This window comes from Pocillopora verrucosa, chromosome 13 (assembly GCF_036669915.1).
Source record: "Pocillopora verrucosa isolate sample1 chromosome 13, ASM3666991v2, whole genome shotgun sequence".
NCBI lineage: Eukaryota > Metazoa > Cnidaria > Anthozoa > Scleractinia > Pocilloporidae > Pocillopora > Pocillopora verrucosa.
This window is the reverse complement of record NC_089324.1, coordinates 8,903,147-8,918,903: the sequence shown is the minus strand read 5'-3', so window position 1 is coordinate 8,918,903 and position 15,757 is coordinate 8,903,147. Positions and strand designations below refer to the sequence as shown.

General features: G+C 35.4%; 2 protein-coding genes across 2 annotated transcripts; both read left to right on the top strand.

Annotated features, from left to right (window-relative positions):
- Window positions 1-3: 3 nt before the first annotated feature.
- Window positions 4-6,159, top strand: LOC131773950 (thioredoxin-related transmembrane protein 1-like). Its single transcript, XM_059089934.2, has 8 exons — window positions 4-170; window positions 1,120-1,235; window positions 1,607-1,652; window positions 3,064-3,192; window positions 3,803-3,848; window positions 4,189-4,290; window positions 4,917-5,099; window positions 5,270-6,159. The coding sequence occupies exons 1-8, from the start codon at window positions 10-12 to the stop codon at window positions 5,291-5,293; spliced, it is 807 nt and encodes a 268-aa protein (XP_058945917.1). The 5' UTR covers window positions 4-9; the 3' UTR covers window positions 5,294-6,159.
- An 893-nt stretch (window positions 6,160-7,052) lies between these two features.
- On the top strand, window positions 7,053-14,734 carry LOC131773948 (DNA primase small subunit). Its single transcript, XM_059089933.2, has 13 exons — window positions 7,053-7,193; window positions 7,314-7,471; window positions 7,601-7,707; window positions 9,217-9,290; window positions 11,466-11,602; window positions 11,728-11,786; window positions 11,892-12,001; window positions 12,426-12,523; window positions 12,743-12,860; window positions 13,295-13,364; window positions 13,554-13,630; window positions 14,176-14,283; window positions 14,536-14,734. Exons 1-13 carry the CDS (start codon window positions 7,061-7,063, stop codon window positions 14,553-14,555), a joined length of 1,269 nt encoding a protein of 422 aa, XP_058945916.1. The 5' UTR covers window positions 7,053-7,060; the 3' UTR covers window positions 14,556-14,734.
- Window positions 14,735-15,757: the final 1,023 nt, after the last annotated feature.

Here is a 15,757-nt window from a genome sequence, read left to right as displayed (position 1 = left end):
GAAAAAATCATGGCGGTGATTATTAAAGCGAGAATCACAGCATTAATCATTGTAGAAATAATTTCATTTTTTCCTTTGCATTCAGCCAAGTCTCCAGTAATACCTCCAGTAAAGAATATTACAAGTGATAACTGGCACCACATTCTAGAAGGGGAATGGATGGTTAAATTGTAAGTAAAGAAGATCGGAGTGATAAATTATTTGTTATGGTCTGATGTTGGGTGTTGTTAATTATGCTGTCTGCAGCTTTCTGACGCTCTGTGTCCTTCCCAGTCATCAGACAACCTTGACACGGCCGATCATTAAGGTGCTTTTCTTTGCAAAGTTAACGTAAAATTAATTTTTACGCTTCACAGGCACTAAGGCAGGCTTCAAATTATACCAGGACCGGATCAACGTTAGCTGGATCGTTGACATTCATCGTATTTTTAAGAATATTGTTTTAATCACTTACCCAGGAACGTTACATTTGCCATTCTAGATTAATGGTTTTTACAAATAATAAATCCGAATTTATTTAGTTCAAGCTTTGTATGTGATCTTAATCTCTGAGTTTCAAAATCAGACCAGATTTCATCACGTTTTTGCTAACAAAGTATCAACGCATACATTACAAGTGCTCAAGCTCAAATACACCTTTTTACCTCCTGTGGAGAGAATAACTATCAAACACTCCTCCTGGAATGTTCAGTTATGTCAACTGGTATGCACCATGCACTACCAAATCATGCAAAGTCCAAAAACGTATGAATCAAAGTTTACTTGCTTCAGATAAGCTTATTGATCAGGATAATATAATCTGGATTAATTTTTTGGAGCTTTCTCTTCTTTTCGTCATTTTTTTTTCCATGAGTTATTAAACAAACAAAATTTTTCGTCCCAGTCATATTGTTGTAAGAAAGCAGACCAACGTAAATGACTTACCTAACAATGTTTTTTGAGATTGAAAGTCATCTAAGGCCTGCCAGGACCACAACACTTTGCTTTACTATTTGCAAATGTTGCAATTCATGCACTTTATTTGCACTGTAAACTGAATCGAAATCTCTCGCCCAAAAATTTTCTTATAGACAGTATGTGTTTCTTTTTGTTTATTTTTTTGGTGTTCCTTTACAATAGTTTTGCCCCGTGGTGTCCTGCCTGTCAGCAAGTAGGTCCTGTGTGGTCCAAATTAGCTTTGAAAGCTGATGAACTTGGGATAAATGTTGGAGAAGTGGATACAACCATAGAACCTGGTAGGGTTACTGTATGCTCTTCTGTTTTTTTCACCTTCTATCAAAATAAAGTAGACTACTCTCAACAATTTTTAGCAGCTGTTTTTAAAACAAATGAAATAGTCAACCTCTAGTGCTTTGCATCAGCTGCTCCATGTTTTGAAATGCACTCAGGAAATCTGGAGAACTCCTAAGAAGCTGATTGCTCCTAATAGTGCTAAGCAACATTGTTTTAAAGTGATTGTGTAAGTTCTAACAGGTATATTGTGTCATTTATGAGACCAACAAAGTGAAGGCCAATATTTTTGCTAAGTTTCTATTGCATTGTTTTAAAGCCACAATTTACTGCAGTGGAAATCTTAAAAATGCAAATCATTAAACTTCTCTTTTAGCACTTAGTGGAAGATTCATGGTTTTATCATTACCAACTATTTACCAGTAAGTATGAAAACTGCATTTAATACACTGAGTCTGATAGATTAAATTTTTAAAAGACTAATTGTTTACTTCTTGTCTTGTAAGGGTTAATGCTGATTAATATTTATCTCTTGTAATCACTCCTCTTTTGATGCCAAGTGTGGACTACCAGTGGCCTGTTTTCTCTTGATCTGAAGCATGAGTTCTAATTGAGACAAGATTGTGACCAAAATGGATGTGTTGTGCCTAAGAAGAAAAAAGGGCTGATCCCTTTTCTCTGAATATAAAGGAAGTCTGCCGTAAGATGTCTGCATTGGATATATGAATAAAAGGGTGTGTGTTTCTGAATAAACTGTGAGGCTGCATTAGTGGGGGAGTATAACAAGATGATTTTGGTTTTATCAAGTGCATTAGTAATGTAAATCAGCCACTGTAAAGAGTTTTAAGGCTGACATTTCAAGCATTAGCCTCTCATCAAAGTGAATGGAGGAATTATGAGTAGTGTGTGTGTTTATATGCAGAGGATGGATTCTGTTTTTGATGAGATTATGGTGACAAGAAACAAAAATAAATTAGGTGAATGAAAAGAGCTTGTTGATGCCGTGGGGTCAAAAAGTGTGGATTTGAAAGATAAATTTTTGTTATAGGGTTTTGCAGCTTTCCAAACTGCCTAGATGTAAAGAAAGGCTGCAGACTGCCATGTGCTGTCTAGAATGAGTAGGGAGATTTAAGTGTCTAGCAACTGGTTAGGACACATCCTTGTCATTCCTTTCTACCCTTTGAAGATGTTCTTGGATTCAATTACCAAGTTGTCTTCCTCTTTCACCAGTGTGTATACCTTTTGGCAATAAGTTCAAGTTATGCAATTGGTGATATTGGTGGAGGTGCACTTGAAGTGATCAGTGATCTGGATGGATCTTTCAGGTCTTGACATTTTCTCTACATTATTAATGAAAGGACAAGCGTTGCATAGAGCACAAGCATATTTGAAAGTTCTCGATTAGTCAATAGTTTAATGCACTTCTGACCAAAAAGTTGCCTATGTTTTTGTTGCGTCTGAATGAAATTAGTGGAGGTTGCAAAAAGATAGTACCAGTCTCTTAGTTATTTTGTAGTGATATAAGGTTTTTAAGAATGATGGGAGGTAACTGGGTGGCTGTGAGGATTAAATGTTAAAGTGAATAGAATGCCATTAGTATTTTCCTTCTGTGATGTTGGTAGTGCTGACTGTTAATGAATTTGTTGGGTGTGGTGGTGGCCCACTTGAACAGAACATCTGATGAAGGGCTAACAGTTGAAATGTCAGTTTTGAAACTATTTACAGTGGCCAATTTACATTACTGTAATCAACTCAGTTGACTGAACCAAAAATCATCTTACATCAGATATAGTTACAGTAGCATAAATCTAAATTATTGTCATTGATCTCCAGTGTGAAGAATGGTGAGTTTCGCTTGTTCAAAGGATCAAGGTCATTGAAGGGATTTATGGCTTTTATAAAGGATCAGAAATGGAGAGACATTGAACCTTTACCTTGGTGGAAATCTCCAGGTTCATATCTGTATGTACATCTGAATTTGTTAATAATATTTAATCTCCTGGGCCAGGGTTATTCAAAGCTGGATTAAGATAACCCAGGTTTAGTGTGAAATCTGATTTAAAATCTGAAAGCTTTAAAGGAAATTTCACTGTAATTTTTTTGTGTACAATTTGATGATTGGATGCTCTAAAAAGAACAGAGAAAAATTATCCAAAGGGGAATTTGAACAAAGGAATAAAGAAACTTAGTTTAAAATTTTATCCTGGGTTAGTGCTAATTGGCACTTCAAACAACTGGGCCCTGATGGAGCAGTTTCCTGATTATTTGTGTGAACAAATCTTGATTCTTATTATTTGTGTTGATTTTGCATTATGGGTGGATGTCCTTTTTACTTCATCGGAGCTCATTGCTAGGTTACTAGGTAATCTGCCATGCAAGTAGAGTCGTACAGCACCAGGATTTGCCACTCAATTATGTAGTGTCCAGAGGTGGCTCCCAGGTGTCTAACAAACTGAACATTTAATTTACTAGAAGTAGTGTTCAGACTAGCCTTGTAAATGACTTAATTATCTAGTTCATTTGTGAGCAAACCAGCAATTATCAATTCAAAAAATGAATATTCTTTCCTCAGGATGGGATTTCTTGGACTGATGTTTAAGTTGTCTGTGCTACTGCAGGTATCTGTATGACCAAATTAAAGAACATCATGTTTTTTACCAAATGTATTTATGAGGCAAGTGTATTGTGTGGCTCACTAACTGTGTGAATCTCCCAGGAGACATACAAGGGATTTTATTTAGGAGGGGGAAAAGGGTTCATTTTTAAGAGTGAGACCATTGCCTTTATGGCTGTGATACTAATTTTTCAAATGATTGCTGGTCGAATTGAGTAACTAAATTTAATTTTTTCAAACTCAAATTCCATTCAAATGTACAACATGCATGTAGTCATAGTATTAGGAGATGTTATTTACAGCAACCAATTAAACCACAAGCAAGAATTGTACTTTCCTTACAGAACCTACATGAGCTTCTGACAGTGACATATGGTGTGCCAGTGTGGGGCTCATACACTATATTTGGTGTGGTGGTTGTAGCCACAGGACTTCTTCTTGGAATGGTGGGTGATAATTTCTACAAAAATAGTCCTAGTTCAAGCTTAATACAGGCTGACCACTTAATACAGGCTAATGGCTTTATACAGGTTGACCAGCAGATGGCTTGCATGATGTTCTTGCATAAAATCTGTGCTAGTTGTCCAAAGGAGAAAGATGTCTGAAATGTGTGAGGAAATTTGAACTTAAACTACCATCATTGATTTTGGGAGACTACAGATAAACATGGAATCCATTTTATGAAACAGATTATCCTTAGTTTTATTTGAGTGGTTCTGTTTAAGTGGAAATCCAACACAGGTGGAACACAACAAACACAGGTCATTGTGACTCAGTCAAAGGTGATCATGGCTGTTAAATAGAGGTGAAAATTACAGTAATGAAGAGGAAAAAATTTCAAGACTTTGACAGCTGACTGCTTAATACAAGTTCAACTGTGTTTTGGTACTGAATAGTGTAATATAATTATGCAACAAACATCTATAAGTAATAATTCTAAGAGTGGAAAGGTATCGTAAGATTTCCATTGTGAGATCTTTTTTCTGATACCAGGCATAAACTTACCACTGAAAGTTTCATCTGGCAAACCAAGAGACTGAGGAAGCATTTGTCTTCTTTCTGTTGTGAACAGGGTATAGTATTTTTGTCAGATTGTATTTTGGGAGCTCCCTCTTATCCAGTCCCAGTACAACCAATGAGGAAAGTGATCAAAGAAGAGCCAGAGGAAGAGGATGATGGTGATGGAGGAGATGGAAAGGAAGTAATAAAGGAAAATGAAGGAAATAAAACAGACCAAACTGAAGTGAGGAAGAGAGTATGTATTGAGTGTTGTTTTCTTCCTGAAATCTTATTGATCACACTTGCACCACATTAATTCTTGATAAGTTTTCTTAATTTGATTGTTTATCTTTAATTCTATCACTCTCTTAAGTAAGCAAATGATTTCATTAATTTTTAGAATCATATTCTTTTTTCCTATTTCAGGTGGCTGCCTCAACTGAGCAATAGTGTATACTGGTTTCAGTTTACACATATAACAATGCACACTTAGTAGTGAGTTTTCTAGTTCATTTGTTTTCTCATTCCATTTTAGAGATTTTCCTTTGTTTGTCTCTCTAAACAAAATATTATTCATGTATTCTCTAGTCAGAGTAATATTGCTGGTAGGGCAAATGCTTAGTTAAAGTACTATGTGTATTAGTGAGAGCAGCTGAAGGGTGTATCAGAAAATCACAGATTGTGTTCTGCACCGCTGATATTCTACTTTTCTCTTAATTGTGAGCCTAGAGATTGATCAAAGTTAATGGGTATCATTCATTAAATCACCCCTACTGCTTTGAAAATGGGAGTCCTAGAAACACATATATGAAATTGTACCTGCTGTTGTAAACCTGAGTATATAGAAACATGTTATAGACATGAAGATGGTTGCATCCACAATTGTGGTTGATTAATGATGATTATGAACCATTTGTGTGAAATGTTTTAAGTACATTTATGTTCATTGAAAGATGTCAGATCACAGATGATTTAAGTACCAAATTTTGACAAAAAAAATCATGCATAACAAAATGATCCAGAAAATCTAATGGTCTGAAATTTCTGTTTTGGCGAACTCACTTTTATATTCAAAGGCACATTTTCTATTTTCTTAGTGTTCAATTGTAGTTATTTTTGTATGTAGTGGAGGAAATGCAAATAGATAATTGGAGGGTCTTCATTTTTGCAATAATTATTATTCCTAGATCAAAGTGTTTCAATAAGGATAAACAATAATATAAGCTACAAGTGTACTTTTCTTGTTATTTAACATTGAGTGTTGGTTATATATAATGTAAGGGAAAATGCAGCAATAAAAGAAATGATTTCCAAGATTGATTTCTTTCACCTCTGATAGTGATTACAATGTCTTACTTTTAAGATACTTGATCATTAACATGTAATATGGATGCACCCTTAGAATATGAAGTAATGTCATTTCAAGACATCATGTCAGTTGTTTTTAGCATCATTTCACACCTTTAAGTTAAAGGTTTAACCATGAAATAAGCCCAGGTTGCTCACATTAGCCTGTTCCATTTGGTATGGTAAGTATCCAACACATAGCATAGCTACTCAATAGAATATTGACTCTCTTTTGTGTTTGGTGTTCATCTCTCTCCTTCAATTATTCTCTTCTTTCGGTTTTGATGCCTGACCGACTGACCACTTCTGCAAAAGCGGAGACAATTTGTAACAAAAAATTTTATAGGGATAGCCTTACTTGTTGAATTATACAGCACTCAACTTCCTACTATTACTAACAGAATCAATCCAAATCTACATATATACCCCCTACCCCTCTCCTAAAAAAAATCCCTGATGTGTTTATTTTGCAGGATTTTTCCTTTGCATTGAAGAAAAAAAAACTCCCAAAAATGTCAGGTAATATCGTGATTTGTCTGTTCCAGCCCTTAAATATTGCACGACATTATACAGATGACTCTGTGACAATCGTTGAGAAGTCATTTGGTCTTGTCATGCATCAAGCCTTGTCTTCCATGGGGAAAGAGAGAACTTGTTGGTTGACAGCTGTGAAGAATAAAAAATTTCAGAAGTCAACTATAATTGTCAATCACATCAGACAGCATAATTTTGCGACGAGTATCCTACCTGTTGAGATGGACTCCAAAACTTCGACCCTTCTCACCAAGTATATCGTCAGTATTCACAATTGGCGCCAAAAATTCTATTGGTGGTCAGCGGCTAATTTTGGCGCGAAATCTATTTCTCAAGATGGCGGACGATTCACAGACGAGTCAGAACTCTTCGCGGTTTAGTCAGTCAGATCTCCCTGAATTGCTGAATCAATACTATAAGAGATTATTTCCTTACAAGTATTTCTTTCAGTGGTTGTCGTATGGAGGAGGTCAGAATTTTTAACGAACACCAAACAATATTTCAACTTGGTTGATAAGACGCTGACCTTTATTCTTAATCGTAGCTTGTTTTTCACTAGTTGATGTTTCCTTCTACGTTGATTTCTCAGTACCCAAGAATTATTTTCTCCACCGAGAATTCTCTTTCACGTTGAAAGATGACGTTTACTTGCGGTATCAATCATTTGCCGATCAGCAAGAACTGGAAAAGGAAATCATCAAACGAAATCCATACAAGATTGACATCGGAGCCGTCTTCTCACATAAGGCAAGTTTCTCATCTGAGCATACATGTAATTGTATTTTTCTGGTGAAAGATAGTTTATTATCGTTTAAGAAGCTGTTAAACGGTTTAAGAATAACAGGAATTAAACAAAAACGTACTCCATTCTTTCAGCCAAAGGACCACAAAATGATCAAACCTGGAGCTTTTCAGGCTGAAGAGAAGGAGTTAGTATTTGACATTGACATGACAGATTATGATGAAGTTAGGACATGTTGCAAGTGAGTTCTCTTTTGTAAAATATTAGATGATGCAAAAATTTTGTCTCATCGTTTATTTATTAGATATTGAAGAGAAACATTGCGGACAGGTCACCTGTCTGACAGTCCAGATATATATGTTATTGACCGAGCGTGAGATCAAGATGGCTAGATATCGGCCGAGTTCTTTCTTTTACGTTTTTCTGAACCGAGATGAAGACGGGAAAGATAAAAAGGCTTGGTCGATGTAGTTTATTGAGAACATAGTAAAAGTACTTGTACCAATGTCAGTGATGCCATTGTAGGCCTACTGAATGATGTGAAAGTACTGTAATCAATTAACGCGTTTGTGCCAGCTTATTAGACACCTGATTGATGAATGAAGAAAGTAGTTAAAGAGAGAGTGTCTCCATACGAGTACACAGCAGTCAACAAGGGATTTATCATATAGCAGAAAGATCATTGAAGACAATTTCAAATTTTTGAAGATTTTGAAAGACAGAAAAGAAAGCCAACTGTTTTTGTCCAAAAATTACAAGCATTGTATGTCCATTTCAAGTGATCTTTCTTCTCACACTGGATCAAAGGGGTAATCCCAAGTGGGTAAGATGGACTTATATTGCCTGCTCAGGTAGTTCAATCAGTTCACCCTTGAGTGTGAAAATGATAGACATTTGCCCTTTCTTGATTTAAATGTGTACAAAGGGAACAAGGGAATTTCAAGATGTGTCTATTGTAAACCCACCCACACTTACAAATACCCCGTTTTCAAATCACACCACCCTATTTGCCATAAAAAGTCTGTAGCCAAAACTTTACTCAGGAGGGCTGACTGTCTACCATTTTCACTTGATTTGAAGGCTGAGGAGAGGAAATATGTTTCTAATGTCTTAAAGGCGAATGGCTATGCCAAAACCTTTCTCCATAACTGCCAAAAACCAGTTACAACTAGTAGCACTCCCAATGAGAGGGAACCAGTGACTGGTTTTGCTTTTATTCCCTACATTCAGGGTGTTACAGAACCCATCAAGAGAATTTTGAATAGCTATAATGTTAAAGTTGCTCAAAAACCTTTTCAGATTTTGGGGCATACTTTTGCCAAACCTAAGAATTCTGTCAGGAAAGAACAAGGAACAGATGCTTTTTATTCTATTCCATGCAATGACTGTGATAACAAGTACATTGGACACCCAAGATGTCAGTTTGGTACACGTTTGAAAGAGCAGTTTTCTTTTGAAAAAAAGAAAATTCAGCTTTATCAGAGCATGCATGCCTAACTAACCAGACAATTGGGTGGGATAAGTCTAAAATTGTCACCAATAATCTGTGTTACCACTAGCACCTTTGTTTGGAAGCCTGGCATATCAGCTCTGCCCACAATCCTTTAAATTGTGATGATGCCAGCTTACTTCCTGATGCATATTTACACCTCATCCAAAAAAGGGCCGCTAATTAGTGAGGGTATAAAAGGAACTCTGATGACTGATTGATGTTTAGATTGATTGCTTCCTCTTTCTTTCATTTATTCAGAGGTGCAGACATTTGCAAGAAATGTTGGAAGTTTATGGTTGTTGCAATGAAGATAGTTGATAGAGCTCTTGAAGGTAAGATTAAGTACAATGTTTTTACGTAACATTAGTCATGTACACTATATTGGAGAGAGGTCATGAGGCACAGTAAAATATTACAATTTAATGTCAGTTTGTGTAATAGCCCTATTTTTGCCATTTGTACATTGTATCTTATGGGAAACTACGCAATAGGGCCTGTAGAACCACTTGATTTAACCCTTCTTTCCATCAACCCATGAGGGAAACTGGTAACTAAGAGATGTCATAATGTTTTGATACCCATCTGGCCCTGAACAAATTATGCTTGTGATATATTGAAAACAATTTCAGTTCACGATTCATCATAATTTAGTGGGTGGCAAGATGGCAATGAAAGAATCAGACCAAAATATTAGACAATTTTAATTAACAACTCCCAAAAGTGATTGATTCATGTAACTTCTCCATGTAATATCCAAACACTTTCCAGCAAACAGATATTGAGAATACTGAAACTTACCAGGTGGAAGCTATCTTGATCTTACATCAAATTCTCATAACTTATTCACAAGTAAATATGTAGCAGCTAGAAGGGAGAATTAACAGACAGATCTGGGGTATTTAAGGGTTAAAGGAAGAGGACTGAAATGCTTCCTCTCAGCTACTGATCTCAACAATGCTAGTCCTTTTAACACATTTAAATTTCTATCAGCAATTAAAATTCAGTGAATTGATATTCCTATTCATAGTGGTCAGAGGCCTTCTAACACAAAGGTTTGCTGTAGTAGTTCTAGTAGCATTGTGTTAACCAATGTTATGATAATATAATTTTGAGATGTATGTTTCTATTTGTAAAGAATATTGAGAAGTATATCCCATTCAAGATATTTATTTTATACTGTTACAGTTATCACAAGATTTGCTTGAAAGAGAACCTTTTGGACTATCACCTTGTGTGAGAAATTACTTTTTGAGAGACTTCTATCAAAGTATTTATTATGTGGACAATTTTGAGAATGATAAAGTTTAGTGTTATAGTTCATCTTTGTGTTGAGGTCTCTTTTTGTTGGTGAAACTAACTTTGCCTTTTTTTCAATTTGAAGCATCAAATTGATTGATACATGAAGCACACAAAATATTTTTTGAGAGTTCCACCTGGCATCATCCTAAGTGGATTATTGTGATATTAAAAAAAAGCCAACAACTGAAAACTTCTTTTGTCACAATTGCGACTTAATTTGTGTCAGTTTTCTGGGTCTGCCATAATAGGTGACAAATCTGGAGATACAGTGTCTTGGTTATTTTATTAAAAGAAATTACTTTCCAAAAGTTTCTCAGCTGGCAGTTGTTTTGGCAAGCCATGAAGTAAACAGATGAGCAGTGCTGAGCTTATTGACTTCCTGCCAGAATAAAAAACTGTATTAAATTTAATATTTACTATTCAAGTACCTAAGGGATAATTTTAACTAATTTTGCGTCAATAGTTACTCTCATTCATAATTTACAGAGAATAAAATAAGTACAGATCAATAAATACTTAGCAAAAATATATGCTTATGTGCATAATCTTGAAGAAGTGGAAACTCATAGGCAAACCACCAAGGCCATAAAATGTATTTGAACAACCAAAAGTGGCACAATGCTTTCCTTTTTTTTTCTTTTTTTTTCAGAAAAAAAATTAGCTTAAACGATATTTCAGCTGGATCCATCCATTTTCCTTAAAAATCAAACAGTTTTGCTGCCCATGTGTGAATTTCACCAAAATTGCCCACCAAGATATGACACTTGTCAACCCCAGCCTTGGTTACATGCCCAATATGATGCTAGGAACTGTAAAAAGGGCTATTCTTGAAAAAGTGTAATTGGCAAAGTAGTTTTCCTTAAAAAATATGGAAATTAGAGATTATCTGGATAAAGTAGCATATAGTCTTGGTTTGTAAAAGTTATCTGCTGTTTGCAGTGTATCATTGTAAAAAAATTCTTTTAATTGTTCTTAAAAGTTCCTAAAGACTTACTTTTAAAAAGCAAAATGCATATAAACCCTGAAATACCATTGGAAACTATATCAGTCAACCTTAACATCACTATGTTTGTGTGTTTACTGAATTGCTTTTATTCTATTCCTTTTCCTATAAATTTGTCATTCATAAGTTGTGTTGGTTTATTAAAGATATTTTGCCCTGGAAAATACAAAACTAAAATAGTTAAAGTTACCATTTTGTCCTGCAGAGGATTTTGGCTTCCAACATAGACTGTGGGTGTACAGTGGTCGTCGTGGTGTTCACTGTTGGGTGTGTGATGAATCTGCACGGAAACTTTCACAGAATGCGCGTTCTGCTGTTGCAGAGTATCTCAGTGTCATCAAGGTGCTTATTCCATAAGCTTTGTTCAAATTTTATTCAAAGTTAATTTTAAAGGTCATGGCCTCTCTATTGTTACTGTTCTTGTTGAATGAAAATTGTGGCTCACTGTTTTTCTCATCTTGATACAGGGTGGTGAAAATCAACTGAAGAAAGTTAATCTCCATTCACCTTACCATCCATACATCAGGTATTTTGGTTACTTGCTTTCCCTAAAATTGTGCCGCCTGGTTGATTATCATCATGATGAGTTTATACCTGTGATGAAATTGCATTTTCTTTCAATCTTTTCCAGCAAATCTTTAGAAATTCTTGAGGCCCACTTTGTTGACCTTGTAATTGAAAACCAAGAGGTGTTGTCCTGCAAAGAACAATGGGAAGGAATGCTTGCTCTTGTACCTGATTGTATCCTTTATCAACTTCATTTAACTGAAGTTGGTTCTTGAGCTGCTGTTTGGTGAAGTTTTGCTATGAATTGTACAACAAATTTGTTCCCATCATGATATACTACTAGTCACTAGATCATCTGATAGTCTGCTAATTTTATACCCTCTTGGTGCATTAACCCTTTAAATCCCAGAAGTGATCAACATGGAACTTCTCCATATAATATCCTTAAATTATCCAGCGAACAGGTGATGAGAATATTCAAACTTATCAGGTAGAAGTTGTTATCTTGATCTTACACCAAATTCTCATAACTAATTTACGTGGATATGTGTAGTAGCTAGAGGGGAGAATTAACAATCAGATCTTGGGAGTTAAAGAGCTAACAGTAAAACTGTTACTTAAATTTCACAACTTGTCTGCGATTTCTTAACATGACAAGCTATTCGAAATGAACTGAACACATCATGGTCAACAACCACAGAGACTTCAAGGGAAAGATGGGATGAACTTGAAATGAAATTTGACAGTTGTAACGAGGTAAATCATTTGGTTTGTTGTTTCATCATGAATGCACTTTTTTCGGTTGTTAATTACTTAATGATTAGTAACTGATTTTCCAGCATGTTTTCTGTAATTCAGTTCCGTATTTGAATACCTTTTCAATTTAACCATTAGGTTTTTTAACTGTAATGGCTTTTTTAGTGACCTTTAAAGACAGCTTTACTAGAAAATTAGCATTAACTAATAATTTTGCAGAGAAAAGAAGTAAAAGATGAGATAATCTTCCAGTACTGTTTCCCTCGCCTTGATGTCAATGTCACCAAAGGACTTAATCATTTACTGAAGAGTCCATTCTGTGTTCATCCTAAGACAGGTCTGGAAAAACAATAATGTTATCTAACATACTGACTCATTACTTAATTTCTTGAGGATTGAAGTTTTGTTCTAGTTAGCCACAAGAAACATGCCAACACCTGTAGAAAAAAAAGGGTTTTTTTATGTGAAGCAGTAACTTAAATTTGCACAACTGGATCATGCTTGCATGCAAAGTTGGGAAGAATGTTAGTCAACTAGTAAGTCATTCTTGTAAAGATATTCCAAGCCTCTTTGTGTAATCTAAACTTATGTTTTATGAAGTAATGCAATCCCACAATGACTTCAAAATCAACAAACTGAGATTACCAAGTGCTCACTGGTTCCTACACACATACATCAGTAAATGAATTGCACTGGTTAGTCATTGAGTCAGTCAGTCACTCAGTGAAATTAGCTGATTATTTTCAAAAGTAATCTGCTTCACTTGTCCAGGTCGTGTCTGTGTACCAATCAGCATGGAAGAGGTTGACACCTTTGATCCATTTACTGTACCAACAATAAGGTATGTGTTAAATGTCCTTTTCACTCCCCCATTCCTGTGCCAGTTTCAATGGTACCTCACCAAGGTATGATACCTGTATTGCCCAGTAATTCTCTTAAACTCCAATGCAGAGCACTCCCCACTGACTTGGATCACATACTGACTTTGATTTGGTGACTGAGAACTTCTTTAAATTGTATTGCCTTCTAGTCAACTTTGCGAAGAAATTGATCAACATGATAAAAATACACCAGACATGATTGAAGATGAAAAGAAAAAGATCCCAGGTACATGAAGAACAGTTAATTGTAGCAAACTAGTAATTTCTAGGTAGTAATCAGCTGTTGTTAAAATTTGCTCACTTTTTTTTTCAACTTATGACCTGTTCCTGAGATTTCAGGTCTTCAACCTTTCCCAGTATTCCTGTTTCAAAACTCCTTCAATTTTAAATTTCCACGGCTTTAGAGGGGTAATCCTTGCAGGTCTGTAGAAATCATGACAGAGTGCCTTGGTAAAACTACCATTTTGGTGTGGTTTATGTTTCACACTGTGACAACCTATTTAATCCCTATGGTGGATAGTAAATATGAAAAATCAAAGGCTTTCATGTAAAAGGTGTTTATGTCTCCATTTAAGCCCATTATTTCCATGGTTGAGTTCTCGGGGTTTTAGAGTTTATTTGCTGCTGACCCCTGCAATTTGTTATACCAACATTTAAGTAACTGAATATTTTCATTAGCAATAGTAAACTTTATAAGCCATTCTTAATAAACATCATGGTACTGAGATTGTTATCAGTTGTTGACATACATTATGGTCTCTGAATTTTAAGCTTTCAAGAAAACCTCCCTGGTAAAGCCTATTGGTATTTTCGTGGAATTTTTGAAGAGCCTTGAAAGTGAAAATGACAACAGACGGAAAACTTTCAGAAATGAACAGGGTGAGTAAATATTACAGTGTTCACTTTTGATGTATATGCAGATATGTTGGTGGGTACTGCATGTTGCATCGTGTAATTGGATCATCAGTGATATGTTAAGTCAGGAAAAAATCAGTGAGTTTTGAAACTGGTATCCATAACAGCTTTGTCCAAGTCTTGATCTAGAAGTATCTTTCCAGATAAAACATTTAACATCTATGACAACTTGTAGGTCATTTCAATATTTTTTTTCTTTGTTTTTGTTTATTTTAGAAAAGAAAGGAGAATGGTGAGAAAGAGGAAAAACAAGAAAGAACAGTTCTACTAAAGCTTTGACCACCACACAATTATAATGACATTCCAATAATTGATTATTACAGCAATGATCAATGTATTTAGGGTCATCTTGCTACGCAGTGCTGTTTGCCCATTGTGGAACCTCTTCGCTGTAAATAAAGAAAGTTCTGATGTAGCATGATGTCCACATTGTTTCTGTTGAATCTAATTAAAATTTATTGCTTTTTGGGGGTGATTTCTAAATTTAAATAAATTAAAATATCAAGTTACTGTAATTGAACTTTTAGACCTCATCTTATTAAACAAGAGTTATGGTTATCACTATGAATCCTCCAGGCAAGAGGTGCCTTATCAAGACAACTTTAGTGTGATACCAAAAATTACAGCCCCAAATTCACATCATTAAAACCAGATAGTGCTTTCCTGTGAGAGATCCCTATTACGATATGAAAATGTCAAGTTTTAGTGCAACTGGTTAATCTATTTACATGATTGACCAAGTTATTTAAAAGGGTTCATTTCAGTTTCAGTTTCTGTTGCATAGAGGTTAGGTTCTCCTCCAGGTTAGTAACCAAGTCCATAACAGCTTCCTCTCTATATTTTGTCAGTTTTCCCTGATAATTGGCTATTGCCTATTTAATAACTCTTAGGCAAGGGGAGGCACACAAAAGGTTAAGAGTGTAACCTGCTCAGTAACCATCATGTCAATAAGACTCAGGAATACATTTTTAATTTGATATGGACTTTAACTTACTGTCTGCAGCTGGGACTCACAGGGGCTGCATTTAGTTAGACATTTGATTTAGAATAAATTCTCACAGGTGACTGAGAACATTTTTCAAAAAGTTGTTAATTAATACAGATGACAATGCTCTGCTGAATGAAGGTGGTACACCCGCTTAGAAATCTGTACCAAGTTGGTAAGGGTATTCCGAGACAATTTGTTGCTTAGCTTATGGCAGTCTGTGGCCTTTCCCTACATCAAGGCAGTTTTGAAAGCCAAAAAACTCTAGAACAAAAATCTATCTTTCAAACTGGCATTTTTAGTCACCACAGTGTCAACAATGCATGTTTCCACTATTGGCATAGCCTCGTCTTTCTGAATGTAAACCATTCCTAACCCTAAGCATAATTCCTCTATTTGTTCTGGGAAAGGGCTAATGCTCAAGACATCAGCTTTAAGAAACTCTTTGGTGGC